Below are 17517 nucleotides of genomic sequence, written 5' to 3' on the forward strand. Positions count from 1 at the left end.
CTGAAAGGAGCTGGATATCTTCCCTCATCACCGTATGCAACCTGGACACCCAGAGCATGGCCAGTGCTCTGGGGCTGGAGGTGCACATGGTGCCGCTGACCCAGGAGGGCTCTGTGCACACTGCAGAGCCGCAGGCTCTTATCACCCACATGCAGCTGGACGAAGCGGGGAGATGTGGCAGATCCTGTGATGCAAACAGGATGGGGGCACTGCAGGAACGTTGGGAGGGAGCTTCCAAACTCAAGTGTCAGAGGAGGTCACACACCCGCGACAGCTTCAGGGTGTGGGAGGGAGTCGCCAGGAGGAGGGGAGGTGGAAGCTCCCGTGGTGTGGTATCCCAGAGAGGAGAAGGTGCTGGACTCCAGCTGTGTTCTCCAGACCATCCAGCCCCTCTGGGCTTTGATCTGCTCCCTCAAACAAGCTGGAAATGCTCTGCAAGCTCAGTCCAGCCAGGAGCTGATGAGCTGAGGGCAGTGGAGAGCAGACTGGAGACCTCCAGACCATCCAAAACCTCCTTTCCTGCAGTCAGCCCACAGATGAGTGCTGGCTGTCTGAAAAGAGCCTGAACACTGTGACTCTGCCATCATTCCTTCTGCTTTTTTATCATCTTCAGGCAGCCTCTGAGTCTTGCAATTTCCACTTTCAGCAGGGAATCCCGCCTCCCCTCCTGTGGATTTTCAGCGAACACAGTGGTATCCAGGATGGAGAGAGAAGAGAGGGAGACCCTGGCCAATGAGGTGGAGATGAGTGGAAAAGGTGAGTTTTCAGAAGGGAAGAGGTGGTGGAACTGTCCTCTGTTGAGGAGCCATAAGCCTCCTGCTTCTGCTGTAGAACTATTTAAGGTCCCAACACCTGGGGCTTGTCCCAGCCTGGGCTAGTGATGGGGTTGAGACTTGGTGGCTGTGACCCCCCCAGCTGAACTCCTTGTGCTTATCTGTAGACCCACCACCAACAACAAAAACACATCCTTTGTTCCAACCACTGTCCACAGAAACAAACAGGAATTTGGGGTCACAGGTCTTGGGGTAACATCCATTGTGGTCCGCACTTGTTTGTGCCCAGATGTGCCTGTTTTAGTCATGCGGCACTAGAGCCACCCAAGCTCAGGTCCAGGTGTCTGCAGAGCAGACGTGCACCCACCCACTCAGGTGAATCTTCCTCCAGGACACCGGGGTCTCCTTGGCCAGGGATCGCATGGCAGCTCCTGGATGAGGAGCAGGGGCAGGATCAGGGCAGCACTGAGGCTGGGGCAGTCCAGGACGAGGGGGTTTCCCACCTCTGGGCAGGGGAGAGGAAATCATAGAATCATAGAACAGTTTGGGTTGGAAGGGACCTTCCCAGCTCCCCCAGTGCCACAATTCCTTCCTCATATCTCATCTAAATCTCTGCTTTTTCAGTTTTAAACCATCACCCCTTGCCCAATTGCACTATGCCCCGCTTAAAAGTCATCCCCGTCTCTCTTATCAGCCACTTTAAAGCACAGAAAGGCCGCAATAAGGTCTCCCCAGAGCTTCTCCTCTCCAGCTCAACTCCCCAACTCTCTCAGCCTGTCCTCCCAGCAGAGCTGTTCCAGACTCGGATCATTTCTGGGGCTCCTCTGGCCCCTCTCCAGCACGTCCATGTCTGTCCTGTGCTGAGGACCAAGAGCTGCAACAGCACTGCAGGAGGGTCTCACCAGGGTATAGAAGAGGGGCAGAATCCACCCCAAACCTGCTGCCCATGGTGCTGGGGATGCAGCCCAAATCGCCCTGTCCCTTCTACTGCTGTGGTGTATTCAGCTCCAATGGTCCCCTGGGGCTGCCCATCCTGATCAGCTTCCCTTCCTCTGTCCCCAGCTGATGTGACCCTGGACCCAGACACTGTAACCCCTTCCTCATCCTGGCTTTGACCAGCATGGCATGCGACGTGGGGAAGAGTGGATCTTGCTGCCTGACAACCCTAAACGTTTTGACACGGAGCCGTGTGTGCTGGGCAGCCCCGGCTTCACTGCGGGGAGACACCGCTGGGAGGTGGAGGTGGCCAGTGCAGGGGACTGGTGGGCTGTGGGGGTGGCCCAGGAGTCTGTCAGGAGGAAGGGAGTCCTCAGTTTTACCCCCAGGGAGGGGATCTGGGCCGTGGGGCAGTGGTTTGGACAATACCACGCTTTCACTGACCCTGACTGGACACCCCTGCGCCTTGCCTGCCTGCCCAGGGCCATCCAGGTCTGCCTGGACCTTACAGACAGGCAGGTGGCATTTGCTGATGCTGAAAGCGAAGCCCCAATCTTTGCTTTCTGCCTGGCTCCATGTCCCGGGGAGAGGCTACGGCCATGGCTCTGGGTGGGGATGGACTCGTGGCTCAAGCTGTGCCCCTGACATGGAGGGATGTGGGCTGGGGGGGCACTGGAAAGGCAAACACCATCTTCTTGGGTCCTGGTGCTGAGAACTGGGAGGGTCCTGCATCCTGATGGCTTCTCCTCACATGAAGTGGGAGGACTGGCAGGTCTTGGAGATGGACACCACCAAAGAGCCTCCTTCATCCCCTCCCCCCACAGCCAGGACTGCAGAGACAATGGGGAGCACAGAGATTTGGCACATGGAGGAGCTTGGTGCCAGGTGGCCTCAGGGCAGAGAAGTGGCATCGAGTGCCAGGGCACCGCAGAGCTGCTCTATAAAAATACAGCAAGTTCAAACTCCTTAAAAGGTGCTGGAGTAGCGTCCCTGGCTTTTTTTTCAATTAAGCTTGATGATTAGGTTAAAACCACCCAAACATAGCTGGAGCTCATGATAACGCATATCTTCTCCACACATACAGCCTCTCCTTGCCTTATTTCCAGTTCTCACCGACATGCGCATCGAGCACATTTCTTACAGCAGAGCACTGGTAAAAGCCATAGGAACAGCCAGGGAAGGTAAGAAAAAGACTGAGAAGTGTCTGAAGCCCATAGATGACCTCATAGATCATCTCACAGATGAGGCGATTCCCACAGATCTGCCATTCTCTGATCTCCCCCCATCAAGGTCTCCTCTTCCTCACATAGACTAGACTAGACTCGTCCAGTTGGAAGGGATCTACAATGATCATCTAATCCAGTTGACTGACCACTACAGGGGGAACAAAGGTTAAAGTTTGTTCTTAATCCAAATCCCTCTTAAACACTGACAGCCTTGGGACATCAACCACTTCTCAAGGAAGCCTGTTCCAGTGCTCGACCACCCTCTTGGTAAAGAAATGGTTTCTAATGTCCAGTCTGAACCCTCTCGTGTGCAGCTTTGCACCATTCCCAAGGTCCTGTCCCGGATCCAGAAGAAGAGCTCAGCGCCTCTCTCTCAACATTCTGTCCTCAGGAAGCAGCTGAGCCATGAGGTCGCCCCTCAGCCTCCTTTGCTCCAAAGGAAACAAACCCAAAGGGCCCAGCTGCTCCCCACAGGACATGGCTTCCAGCCGTGGATCTGCTCTGGACAACTGGCATTTTGAGGAAATGACATTCAAAGGACATGCCAGACCTGGAAAAGATGAGGCGGTCCCCACCCCCAGGGACCTTGCTTTGTCCTCTCCTGCTAATTCCTGCTCTTGGGAGAAGAAAAGGGGAATGTAGCTGAAGGGGAACCTTGTCTGGGTCCAGCCTAGATTTCTTCTTCTCCAGCCATGTTGCTGGTTGGAACCTCTTGGTGCCACTTCAGTTGTCACCTTTGTGGTGGCAGCTGGGCACAGGCAACAGCGTTGGTCTGCCTGATCTACTCTAGTAGCTGGACAGAGTTGCAGCACTGGGTCAGGAACAGATCCCCTGCCCCGGCACAAGGCGATGGGCTCACCAACCTCTCCGGCACTGTACGGGGACAGGTGACATCCTGTTGCACCTGGCATCTGCACGGCTGTGGGACCAGCAATCCAGCAAAGCAACCCAGGGGACCGTCCGAGGAGACATTCCCTAAAGCAGAAGCAACTCATGCTCCTGGCAGAGCACCGAGGAGGGGAAAATCCCATTAGGAATGGACAAGGTTCCTTCTTCCCTATGAGGGTGGTGAGGCCCTGGCACAGGCTGTCCAGAGAAGCTGTGGATGCCCCATCCCTGGCAGTGTTCAAGGCCAGGTTGGACGGGGCTTTGAGCAACCTGGTCTACTGAAAGATGTCCCTGCCCATGGCAGGGGTTGGCCTCGATGATTTTTAAGGTCCCTTCCAACCCAAACCATTCTGAAATTCTAAGAGGTCTCCAAATGGCCACCCACATCTTGGTGCCAGCATGTCCTCAGCTACCGCTGCCAAAGCCAACGTTGTGCCCATGCAGCAGGAGGGAGAGCTTACCCGTGTCGGGGCTGTGGCTCTGCATTTCCATGAGCACAGCGGAAGGATGGCGAGACCCCACAACTGGAACACGAAGGCAGCGGGTACATGTCTGGACAGAGATGGAGCCAACGTGTTCAAAATCCTTATCTGCCAGCAAGGTCTTGTGGGGTGGCATTTATCTTCACATTTGTTTGAACAGCATTTGAACTTTACTTACTTATTGGCTATTTATAAAACTTTGGTTATTCATATTTTTCGCTTCTAACATGCGATGGCACAAATCCCATCAGTTCTGCAAATCAGCAAGTCTCAAGCCACAATTCCTACAGTCTCTTCCTAAACTTCAGCAAATTCCTGGTAGTAGTTCTTTGGCTGGAGAAGATCTAAACCTCTAAATTTTCTCTCCAAAAGTCTCATCACAACCAGAGAAACAAATTGAATAGTCAAACATTGAAGAATTATTTGGTACCCTAATGTGTCTCTTCAGTGCCCTGGAAGCAGGGGCCACCCCCATGCTGACGAGATGCCTTTCTCCATGAGAAGTTTTGGGTTCTCCAGCTTCATTTCAGCCCACATAGGACATTCTGAGTCTGCTCCAGGCTACTCAGAATTCCCAGTGTTAGGCGTCTGCAGGTCACAGGTGAGCTCGTCACCTGCGCTTCTGCTGGGAACACGCACAGCCACAGACCGACCCAGTGGTGTACGTGCCTTCATTGTCTCCTGTAGGCTGTGGTGAACCGTTTTCTAAAAAGTCCCTGACACTCCTTACAGGTTAAAAGGAGGTGGAGGCAACACCTTGGACACAGACATTTGGTGCTGACACACAGACAAATCCCACTGAGGTCACTTTATTCTGTACATTTAGAAAGCGATCCCTGCTGCGCGAGTGTCTTCAGGGAGAGTGTTGTTCTACTGGTAGAGAGCGGGGATGAAAGGCGACAGTCATGAGTTGCAACTGGGGAAACTCTGTTCAAGCACAAAGGGCTAATTCTTCCCCTTGAGAGAGGTGCAGCACCAGCCAGAGGTCCAGAGAGGTAATGAGATCTCCACCCTTGGACGTCCTACACAATTCAGCTGAACGAGGTTCAAAGACACCTCAGGCCACTTTGAGGGTAGCCCTGCTGAGAGTAGGTGGCTGCAACAGAAACCTCCACCAGTTCCTTTCAACCTGAATCCTGCTGTGAGTCTGAACTGCCAAGGTCCCCTAGAAAACCTTCTCTTGCTCCCTCCCCTTCATCAAGGCCACACTTTGAGCCGTGTCCCAGGACCCACCCAGAACCAAGGGTAGACTGTTTTCCCCTCAAATGATGTCTGTGGAAATGTGAAGATGGGCATGTTCTCATCAACACTGAAAAATGACACCCGCCCCTCTTCATAATCCAGAGAGACCCGGATCCGCTTGGGAGTCTGGATTTCAGAAAGGGAAATCCAACAAGGGGACATGAGAGCTTGGATGCGCCCTAGCCATTGCCCCACTGCCCAGAAATCCTCCTCTGGTTTAAACGGAATCGTGCCCTTTCTTTTCACATCTTCTCTACAGATCCCCACAGTCCATTCTTCTCCATCCTCCACCTCCACCTCCCAGTAACATCTCCCTGAGGTGAAGCCTTCATAACCCAGCACACAGAACGTTACATCAAATCTCTTGGGGTTGTCAGGGACTTCAAAGGTCTCCGCTTGTCTTCTCACACTTTTGCAGTCATCAGACAGGACAAGGGTACGGTGGGCTGTGTCTGAATCCAGAACCACCTTCACTGCAGGAGAGATGGAGTCAACACATCAGGGCAGAGCTCATCCCAGGAAAGAGCTTTGAAGGGGTTGCACAAGGAGGAGAAAGAGTGCGAGTGATAGCTGGCAGACTGTGGCATGGGAAGCTGCACAAGGTGACAATGTTAGTGCGAGGAGCAGAAAACAAAGCAGAGAGCTGACACTGAGCAGAGCAGGAAGAGGAGAACAGCAGAACTCCAGACAGAATCACACAGATTCACAGAATCAGAGAATGTCAGGGATTGGAAGGGACCTCAAAAGATCATCCAGTCCAATCCCCCCACCGGAGCAGGAACACCCAGATGAGGTTACACAGGAAGGTGTCCAGGTGGGTTGGAATGTCTGCAGAGAAGGAGACTCCACAACCTCCCTGGGCAGCCTGGGCCAGGCTCTGGCACTCTCACTAGGAAGAAGTCTCTTCTAAAATCTAAATGGAACCTCCTGTGTTCCACTCATTGACCCTTGTCCTAACACTGGTTGTCACCAACAAGAGCCTGGCTCCATCCTGGTAACACTCACCCTTTCCATATTTATAAACATTAATGAGGTCACCCCTCAGTCTCCTGTTCTCCAAGCTAAAGTGACCCAGCTCCTCAGACTGAAGAAGCCCCCATGTCTAAAGCGTGGCCAGCACTGCGCACTGAGGACCAGGACTCTCCAGACTGGCCTGAAACTGGGACATGCACCAAACAAACAAGAGGTCTGAGTGTTACGCGCCCTCCTGGACAGTGAGGCCTGGCAGAAGCATCCCTGGTCCCACCAGCATCGCTGCGGCAGAGGAACTACCAGGAAGGGAGATTAAAGCAGGGAAGATGATTCAGCACCCCAAAAGACCCAACTTTAATTACCTTCTTCTATAGGCACTGCATATCTTCTCCATGCTTTAAAATAAAAAAAACAAAAATCACAGTTGAGAGGTAATCTGAACACGCTTATACTGGATTAGCACAAAACAATGATATGCCAGTGCAGTTGCACATTTTCAGAATTGTAGATATATTTGTGAAAGTCATGTCACAGCACACAGCTTCAAAGCTGTCCTGACTATTCATGGTCTGTTTGTACTTTCTTTGAAAAGCGAAACAATTTTCTTCTTAGGATAGAAGGATCACAGGGAATATCTTAAAAACACATAGAGAACAAAGGAAAATCATGTTTCTGAAATGACTTTGGTATTTGCTACTTTTTCCTTTCCCAAAAGGAAAACCAAAACTAGGACGTAGGTGCAAAACCCAGGTGAGAAAAGGGCTCAATGGAAATGTGTCCCGTGTAGGAAGGAGAATGGTACTCACCAAGTTCTTCAGCTTGCTTCTCTGAAAAAGAAGATAAATCAGCACAAATGGGTTGTGGGATATTGATTGGGATATAACCTCACCTGTAACTGCCTGCACGGGCAGGAGGGGGGTTCTGCCAACGCTTGGCAAAACCATCCTCAATCACCATTAATTGTCTGAACTCAAATTCACTCTCTCCTTTTCCCTACACCCCCCAACCACTTTTTGGTTGACTTTGCACTTTAACAGTGAAAAGGAAAAACAAAAACCCACCACCCTACACAGACTCTGTGAAAAATCCTTTGTAAGGAACAGGAAACTCACCGATTTCTGCACCACGGTCCCCTGAGCAACAAAGAGAAGCACAGGTTACTATCTGACACAGCCCCTTCCCCAGGATCCCACCACACACAGGTGAGCACAGGCTGTGATAAAGGGGGCAGATGTGCTGATTGACACTCTGGTAGCAAGGATGCTCCTGATTCCTGAGTGGGCTGGGCCTGTATTGTTGTTCCCCATCAACCTGCATTGGTAGCAATTTAGCAAGAGCTCACTTTTCATAGCCAAAGAGCTTTCTTGGCAATTCTATGAGCTGCAACCAAACAAATATGGTCTCTTCATTTTATTTTTTTTTAAATTTCTTGGTAAGCAAACAATCTAAGCTTTTAGAAGAGAATTCTCAACAGCCAAGGTTTCTGTAATCTCTCCCTAAATTAAAGAACACAATAAGTTTTCCATACTATTTCACTACTTAAAATGAATGAGCATGTTAAAAAGCATTGACAGCCGCTCAGAGAAAAAATCCTAATGACTTTTCAGAGTAAATTTTCACATGATTAGGGTGTCAGGGAGGGAGAAGTAAGGTATCTACTGAAAGAAGAACATTTAGACAGAATGAGAGGATGAAGAACAAAGACTGAAAGTTTTCACAGAGGATTTCACCGGGAAGACAGGGAGCGGGACTTACGCAGTGCTGCCTCTCGCATCGCTGAAAAACAAAACCAGAACAGAGCATCACCACCAAAGCCCATTCCTTTTTCACCGAGACACTTGTTGGGGTGGGGAGGAGGCTGAAATCGCTCATGGTGGAAAAGCTGCAGCCCAGGAGCTCCCCAAGATCTTTCTGCTCAAGACTTTTGGGGCTCTTGGCCACCCTCCCCAGAGCCGCCTCGGGCAGAGTCCAGCCAGGGCTGCAGCTCCAGGGCAGCGGTGAAGGGGCAGGTTTGCATGGACCAGGGAGGAGCACGGGGTTAAACTTCCCCTTCAGTGCTACAGAACCATCCTGCCCCTGGGTTTCCTTGGTGCTGAGACACAGCTGAGACCCTTGCAAAATGAAATGTGCTACCCCAAAGCTTCTCCCAGCTTTGGGAAGACCCTTGAGAGCTCTTTGAAAAGCAAAATTCACTGTTGGTACAACATCTGATTGTGCTTTCTTGGGTTTGGCAGTGATTTGCCTTACAATTACCACCTTTTCAACGTTTCATAGACAGAGTTAACAATTTTCTATAGCCACTAGCTAAACCATTTACCTCCCCCACATCCACATGAATTCTCCCCTTTCAGGGAATTCCCCAGGTTCGGGGAAAACGAATATAAAGCTTACCTAGTTGTTCCTCACGCTTTCCTATGAAGGAAAGAAAGAAATGTAAATAATTGAGAACATCATCCCTTCCAAAGAGCCCTGGTCACACCACAGCAGGAGTTACAGCCACCGGGGGTCTGGCAGTGCTGCGGTACCTGTGCGACCCACCGGCCCAGCTCCCTTTGGTAGGAAATAGAGGATTTCCATTCCCCTTATTCCTCTGTATTATTTGTCTTTCAGAAAGGGAGGAGCCCTGCCAGGCACCAAAAGTGCAAGGTTTTGTGGTTTTTTTTGCAGGGCCTGGCAGACTGTGGCATGGGAAGCTGCACAAGGTGACAATGTTAGTGCGAGGAGCAGAAATAAAAGAGGAAAGATGACATTGAGCAGAGTGGGAAGAGGAGACAAGCAGAACTCCACACTGAATCACACAGAATCCCAGAATGTCAGGGGTTGGAAGGGACCTCGTAAGCTCATCCAGTCCAATCCCCCCGCCGGAGCAGGAACACCCCGATGAGGTTACACAGGAAGGTGTCCGGGCGGGTTGGAATGTCTGCAGAGAAGGAGACTCCACAACCTCCCTGGGCAGCCTGGGCCAGGCTCTGGCACCCTCACCGGGAAGAAGTCTCTTCTCAAATTTAAGTGGAACCTCCTGTGTTCCCGTGTGCACCCATTGCCCCTTGTCCTATTACTGGTTGTCATCGAGAAGAGCCTGGCTCCATCCTCCTGACACTCACCCTTTCCATATTTATAAACATTAATGAGGTCACCCCTCAGTCTCCTCTTGTCCAAGCTAAAGTGACCCAGCTCCTCAGACTGAAGAAGCCCCCATGTCTGAAGTGTGGCCAGCACTGCGCACTGAGGACCAGGACTCTCCAGATGGGCCTGAAACTGGGACATGCACCAAACAAACAAGAGGTCTGAGTGTTACACGCCCTCCTGGACAGTGAGGCCTGGCAGAAGCATCCCTGGTCCCACCAGCATCGCTGCGGCAGAGGAACTACCAGGAAGGGAGATTAAAGCAGGGAAGATGATTCAGCACCCCAAAAGACCCAACTTTAATTACATTCTTCTATAGGCACTGCCTATCTTCTCCATGCTTTCAAAAAAAAAAAAAAAAAAGAAAAAAAATCACAGTTGAGAGGTAATCTGAACACGCTTATACTGGATTAGCTCAAAACAATGATATGCCAGTGCAGTTGCACATTTTCAGAATTGTAGATATATTTGTGAAAGTCATGTCACAGCACACAGCTTCAAAACTGTCCTGACTATTTATGGTCTGTTGGTACTTTCTTTGAAAAGTGGAACAAGTTTCTTCTTAGGATAGAAGGATCACAGGGAATATCTTAAAAACACATAGAGAACAAAGGAAAATCATGTTTCTGAAATGACTTTGGTATTTGCTACCTTTTCCTTTCCCAAAAGGAAAACCAAAACCAGGACGTAGGTGCAAAACCCAGGTGAGAAAAGGGCTCAATGGAAATGTGTCCTGTGTAGGAAGGAGAATGGTACTCACCAAGTTCTTCAGCTTGCTTCTCTGAAAAAGAAGATAAATCAGCACAAATGGGTTGTGGGGTATTGATTGGGATATAACCTCACCTGTAACTGCCTGCACGGGCAGGAGGGGGGGTCTGCCAACGCTTGGCAAAACCATCCTCAATCACCATTAATTGTCTGAACTCAGATTCACTCTCTCCTTTTCCCTCCACCTCCCAAACACTTTTTGGTTGACTTTGCACTTTAACAGTGAAAAGGAAAAACAAAACAACACCACTCTACACAGACTCTGTGAAAAATCCTTTGTAAGGAACAGGAAACTCACCGATTTCTGCATCACGGTCTCCTGAGCAACAAAGAGAAGCACAGGTTACTATCTGACACAGCCCCTTCCCCAGGATCCCACCACACACAGGTGAGCAGAGGCTGTGATAAAGGGGGCAGATGTGCTGATTGACACTCTGGTTGCAAGGATGCTCCTGATTCCTGAGTGGGCTGGGCCTGTATTGATGTTCCCCATCAACCTGTATTGGTAGCAATTTAGCAAGAGCTCACTTTTCATAGCCAAAGAGCTTTCTTGGCAATTCTATGAGCTGCAACCAAACAAATATGCTCTCTTCATTTTATTTTTTTTTAAATTTCTTGGTAAGCAAACAATCTAAGCTTTTAGAAGAGAATTCTCAACAGCCAAGGTTTCTGTAATCTCTCCCTAAATTAAAGAACACAATAAGTTTTCCATACTATTTCACTACTTAAAATAAATGAGCATGTTAAAAAGCGTTGACAGCCACTCAGAGAAAAAATCCTGATGACTTTTCAGAGTAAATTTTCACATGATTAGGGTGTCAGGGAGGGAGAAGTAAGGTATCTACTGAAAGAAGAACATTTGGACAGAATGAGAGGATGAATAACAAAGTCTGAAAGTTTTCACAGAGGATTTCACCGGGAAGACGGGGAGTGGGACTTACGCAGTGCTGCCTCTCGCATCGCTGAAAAACAAAACCAGAACAGAGCATCACCACCAAAGCCCATTCCTTTTTCACTGATACACTTGTTGGGGTGGGGAGGAGGCTGAAATCGCTCATGATGGAAAAGCTGCAGCCCAGGAGCTCCCCAAGATCTTTCTGCTCAAGACTTTTGGAGCTCTTGGCCACCCTCCCCAGAGCCGCCTCGGGCAGAGTCCAGCCAGGGCTGCAGCTCCAGGGCAGCGGTGACGGGGCAGGTTTGCATGGACCAGGGAGGAGCACGGGGTTAAACTTCCCCTTCAGTGCTACAGAACCATCCTGCCCCTGGGTTTCCTTGGTGCTGAGACACAGCTGAGACCCTTGCAAAATGAAATGTGCTACCCCAAAGCTTCTCCCAGCTTTGGGAAGACCCTTGAGAGCCCTTTGAAAAGCAAAATTCACTGTTGGTACAACATCTGTTTGTGCTTTCTTGGGTTTGGCAGTGATTTGCCTTACAATTACCACCTTTTCAACGTTTCATAGACAGAGTTAACAATTTTCTATAGCCACTAGCTAAACCATTTACCTCCCCCACATCCACATGAATTCTCCCCTTTCAGGGAATTCCCCAGGTTCTGGGAAAACAAATGTAAACCTTACCTATTTGTTCCTCACGCTTTCCTATGAAGGAAAGAAAGAAATGTAAATAATTGAGAACATCATCCCTTCCAAAGAGCCCTGGTCACACCACAGCAGGAGTTACAGCCACCGGGTGTCTGGCAGTGCTGCGGTGCCTGTGCGACCCACCGGCCCAGCTCCCTTTGGTAAGAAATAGAGGATTTCCATTCCCCTTATTCCTCTGTATTATTTGTCTTTCAGAAAGGGAGGAGCCCTGCCAGGCCCCAAAGGTGCAAGGTTTTGTGGGTTTTTTTGCAGGACCTGGCAAATCATCGCTCCATTTCTGTGAGAAGAATCCTACATTGGCCAGGCCGGAGGAAAGTCTAGCTGATGCTGCTTTAATGTCCACATCCTTCTTTGATATGTTTTTGTTGGAAAAACAACCTTTCTTTTCTTGCCAGAAAGTAAATCCCAGGATCTTTAAGCTCCCTGGCACCACATGTGTGTCCAAGACACTGAGACAAGGCTCAAGAACCACCCCAACATTTCCCAAACCCACGAGGTGGCCAAACAGGACCAATCTCCCTCCCCAAACACCGCACCAGGACAGTACCTTTAATTTTAAATAGATAAACAGCGATAATAAGGAGAGTGACCAGAACAACCAAGACCATGCTCAGGGCAATTATCCAAGGATGTGCATTATGGAAGAAGGGATCTGAAAAGTAAAATCCCCAAAGGGGTTTGGTCAATCTGCAAGCAGCAATGGGAAATGGATTATTTCTGTGTTATACAAGCTCATCCCAGGTCTGAACCTCATCAAAGGTGAAAGTCACCGCTTGAGTGTACTCGACAAATTCGACAAATTAACAAAAAATAAAACTTTAAAAAAAAAACCTATTTTGGCAATTTCACACTTGTCTGTGATTGACGATGTTTTGTCTGCATACCCTGTGGGGGATTTATTAAAGCAAGAATAAATTTCTAGCTAAATATTTTCTAGTTAAATCATGCTTTCTTCTCCTTTGAGAAAAAGCAAGCTACACGGTGCAGAAAACACGAGATGCACCAAACACACAGCCTGTCAAATGCAACGGAGAATTTCTGCCAGTGTCATGTCCCAAGTGCAGGCCCATGAGCAGCAATAATGGGGCAATACCCCCACACCCCCCTCACCTGAGATGTAAAACGCTGATCCGCGTTCTTGGCCATCCAGGATGTGTTGGACCCAGCAGGAGAAGTTCTGCTTCATGCCCCTGGTGAGGATGATGCTGCTTTCCACCGCAAAGAGGCTGCTCTGGTCCTGGGTGACGCTTTCCGAGAGGGATGGGAGATGCTGCCCATGGGGATCTCGCCACAGCACCCGGGGCCGCGGGTACCAGCCAGCCGAGCGGCAGGACACCCGGATCCCCCCGTCCTGGTACCGCTCCAGCGCGACGAGCGGGGCAGAGCCGCTGGCTGCGGGGACACAGACACCCCAGTGATCCTGCGGGAACGGGGTGGCCTGGCTGCCCCTCTGCCTGACAAGGGATGCACTTGGACACAGACAATCCCAGGGTTTGGTTTAAGACAAGTGTCAGCTGGGGTCAGGACATTTCATTTCAACAGGGCATGGACCAGCTGGAGAGGGGCCAGAGAAGCCCCAGAAATGATCCGAGTCTGGAACAGCTCTGCTGGGAGGACAGGCTGAGAGAGTTGGGGTGTTGAGCTGGAGAAGAGAAGCTCCAGGGAGACCTTGGGGTGGCTTTTCCCTACTTAAAAGGGGCCAATAAGAAAGACGGGGATAGACTTTTGAGCAGGGCCTGTTGCCATAGGACAAGGGGTGATGGTTTTAAACTAAAGGAAGGACATTCAGTCTGGACATGAGGAAGAAATTGTTGCCCCTGAGGGTGGTGAGAGCCTGGCCCAGGTTGGCCAGAGAGGTGGTGGCTGAACCATCCCTGGACACATCCCAGACCAGGCTGGACGGGGCTCTGAGCAACCTGAGCTGGTGCAGATGTCCCTGCTCATGGCAGGGGGGCACTGGGGGAGCTGTGGAGATCCCTTCCAACACAAAACCCTCTATGATTCTGTGATACTTGCAGTCTTTTTCACATAACTCAAAGATCTGCTCTAGAGGCTGCTACTGCATCAAAATAATCTACAGGTCTGGATAGTAATATAAAAAAGCACGAACCAGGACATTCTTACTATATTACTCAATGCCAAATTTTTTCTTACTTCCATTTATATGAAGAAAACTATCTCAAGAACAACTCTGAAGTGGGCAGAGTATCTCTCAAGTTCTTGATGGCCACTTGTTAAGAAATTTTACCTCTACGAGACATTCTTGGTATTTTCAAACATGGGACTTAATTAAACCATATTTCCTAAGCAACCACCTGAAATTTCTGCTGAGGAGGACTAGGAAGAAGACAGCTGGCTACAAGAAAGTAAATTAGAGGCACCAGGGACACGGACTACAGACCTGTCACCTTCAGCTCCACCACAGCCTCGTCATAGTCTGAGCCATCGAAAACAGAGCAAGTGTAATTCCCTCTGTCAGACAGTTGGACGTCGAAAATTCTCAAGTTCACACTGCCCTCGGCGAGTCCGTCCTTCCACAGCTCCGTGCGCCCTTGATATTGCAGCATCTGGTCCGAGTACCAGTCCTGGCCCCCCTTGTAGTGATGCACAAAGGGCAAGAGCTGCTGCCGAAACCAGGTCACCTCCATGTCTTGCGTGCTCTGCATGGGGGAGAAGCGGCAGGGCAGCACCGCGTCCTCACCCATGGCCACGGTGACGGGGCCGGGGGGTCCCATCACTTTGAGCGGAGCTGGGAGAAAACCCCAAAGGAAGAAGAAATAACTGTGAGTTTGCGGTGGTGACTGAGCTTGGAAAACCAGCGGCTGCTGCTCCAGACAGTTCATGTGCCATGTGCCATGTCATTGTGTTTGACCGTCACTGTGCTGGGGGACAAGCCATTGGGGGAACTGAGAGAGGGACCCCAGCTGTGCAGCACATGCTTCCCTGTCCCGCGCTACCACCAAAGTTCTTCAGATCCCTAAAAGACTATTTCTTCTTAAGGGTCAAGTGCTGCCTGTGCTGCTGAGGGTGGGGAGAAAGCAGGATCAAGAAGGACAGAAGTGACTGGAAGGTTTCTAGGTGGGTGGTTGGAGAAAGGAGAGAACTTCAGTACAAAGAAATTCCAATATCCTCAGGTATTTGCACCTAGTACAACAGAAATTTAAAATGTTTCAGGTGCTCTGAGCATCTTTGGAAATTTAAAAAGAAAAGGTTTATTAATAAACTGGCCACTCAACTCGCAGAGAAAGTGTTTTCTGCTGAAGAAAAACAAAAGGAAATCAACTTTCAAGACAACTGTTGTGTTGCAGCCTTTTGCCAGGGAGGCTTCAGGTCAGCAATCTAACAGAAAAAGAGCCCAGAATATTTTTTAAACCAGATTTTGTTCAAGGCCTTTTCCTGTGCGTCGTTATCCAGGAAGACATTAAGATTGGAAGCAACATCCCAGGGATCAGCAAAAACCAGAGGGACGCCTACCTGAGTGCAGCTCGTGAACTTGGAAAACTAAACCATAAGTGATAAAAGCTGGCAGAGCCAAGCACTGGAGGAAACTGGAGAGCATCTTCCTCGCTGGAGCACAACCAGGAGACGTGGAAAGAGATGGAAGGGCTGAAAGGGAGGAGAAACAAGGGAATAGAATAAAAGGCAGAATTCACTTTTAAAGGGGTTTCTTACTGCTTGCAGCCCCTTTTTATAATGGCTAGGGAAGAGCCTCAGATGCCGAAGGTTGAATTCAATTTTCCATCATCAGCCTGACTTTGCTTGGTGCTTTACATACAAAGTATCTGACTGGTATAAAAAGTTGCAGGAATTTCCCATGGGGAAACAAAGGACAAGCTGCAACATCTCCTCTAACTCCCTGACAAAGTGGCAGTTGTTTTAATATGAGCCCTTGCTTTTCTTATCCAGCCTTGAGAAAGAGATGGGATTGTGGAGGATGAGGAGAAACCCAGACCCAATGCAGGTGGAGCTGTGGCCACAAAATCGTCCTCTCGGACAAATTCAGGACTCGGTAGCACATCCCCTGCCACTGAAATGACGTCTCAGACCAGGGAAAGCAAAATAACCAGAACATTAATTCAACACCCAGCCAGGATGGGACCTGGCCCTGCTCTGAACCCCCCGAACCCTCTTATCACCCACTGACTTAGTCCCGGCTTTCTTAATGAGTGGTGAAAACCACGACGAAGTTTGGCAGATGGCAGAAAGCAATTTCAATTTGCAGCTTTGCCAGGGATGCCGCGTACCTGGAGGAACCGAGATCTCTCACGGGGCAGAAGCTGCTCGGCTGTCACCGGAGTGTCCGGGATTCACCCCGTCTGAGCTGTGCATTTCCCTGTTAAAAACTAAACAAAAACTAAACAAAGACTATGTCCAGTCTCTCACTCATTTCCTTCTGAGCTGCCTCCGCTCAAAAATGAAAGTCGCTGAGTGATGTGAAGGGTTTTTGGCAATGCTTTTGCTCTGGAAGAGCTCTTCTGGCAGTGTCCACCTGCATGTCCCTGCTACAGGGACCCGGTGCAGCTGCGGCTGGTACGGCAGCCTCCTCCCGTGGCTCCATGGGCTGGGGAGGGGCTGGATATTGGACTGGGGAGGGGCTGGATATTGGACTGGGGAGGGGCTGGATATTGGACTGGTGAGGGGATGGATATCGGCAGCAGTTTTCACATCCCTGGGAGAAGCCCACTGTCAGCAGTGGGAAGGAGGTGACGGAGCTGAAATTGAGGGAGGTAACTCAGGACTGAGGGAGGTGACGGAACCGAGATTTGCACCCAGAGACAGAGCGGGTGTGGGATCGAAGTCCAGCTTTATTAAATGCAATTCCCTCTCCCTGGCCAAGAGGCGAGGCCATAGCAGATGGTTTGATGAGGGAAAGCTGCGGCCCTGGATGTGTCACCAAGGCAGCTCCCCCAGGTTCTCAGCCCTTGGGGGTCCAGCACCCTCCTGTCCCCAGCCGGGAGCGTGGGGCAGGCAGGAGGTGAGAGCATCTGCTGGGGTAAAGGGACCTGGCCAGGGACCTTGCTAAAAGGGACAACAAGGAAGAGGGAGGCAATAAGTGAAGCATTCAGAGACACAGATTTGGCCAACAACTAGTAGCAGAGATAAGGATAATAAACCAACCTCATCACTCATGCTAATCACTGGGCTCTCACAAACCTGTGGGCAGCACTTCAGGGAGGGCCAGCCTGGCTTTTGCAATAATCAGGATGCAAAGCTGGGAGTCCCAGATACTGGGGGCTCAGTGGAAGTATGAGAAGAGCTAAAGGCATGTGCAGGGGTAGGGAATCAGGGAGGACAAGGTGGGGGACGGGTAAAAAGGGGTATAAAAGGGCCTGGTCACGGGTGAAACAGAGCTGTTCAGTGCACTTGGCTGGCTGGAGAGTCGGAGTCCTCAGGGCCAGGCAGGAGAGGGTCAGGGGTGTCCATGGGTGTGGGGTGCCTGTGGATAGGGGTGTGAACATTTTGGTTTTGCAGCGAGCATCAGGCTGGACCGTCTGGGAGTTGG

The 17517-nt window shown here is 50.3% G+C and overlaps 1 protein-coding gene across 1 annotated transcript; it reads right to left on the reverse strand.

Moving 5' to 3' along the window:
• Nucleotides 1-5439: 5439 nt before the first annotated feature.
• LOC135999247 (butyrophilin subfamily 1 member A1-like) lies at nt 5440-15573 on the reverse strand. Its single transcript, XM_065652817.1, has 10 exons — nt 15489-15573; nt 14416-14763; nt 13125-13406; nt 12562-12666; nt 11991-12011; nt 11355-11375; nt 10712-10732; nt 10406-10426; nt 6882-6914; nt 5440-6020 (listed from the first exon to the last, which is right to left on the reverse strand). Exons 1-10 carry the CDS (start codon nt 15571-15573, stop codon nt 5503-5505), a joined length of 1455 nt encoding a protein of 484 aa, XP_065508889.1. The 3' UTR covers nt 5440-5502.
• Between the last annotated feature and the right edge of the window lie 1944 nt (nt 15574-17517).

Source organism: Caloenas nicobarica, chromosome 27, assembly GCF_036013445.1.
Source record: "Caloenas nicobarica isolate bCalNic1 chromosome 27, bCalNic1.hap1, whole genome shotgun sequence".
In the NCBI taxonomy this organism is placed as follows: domain Eukaryota; kingdom Metazoa; phylum Chordata; class Aves; order Columbiformes; family Columbidae; genus Caloenas; species Caloenas nicobarica.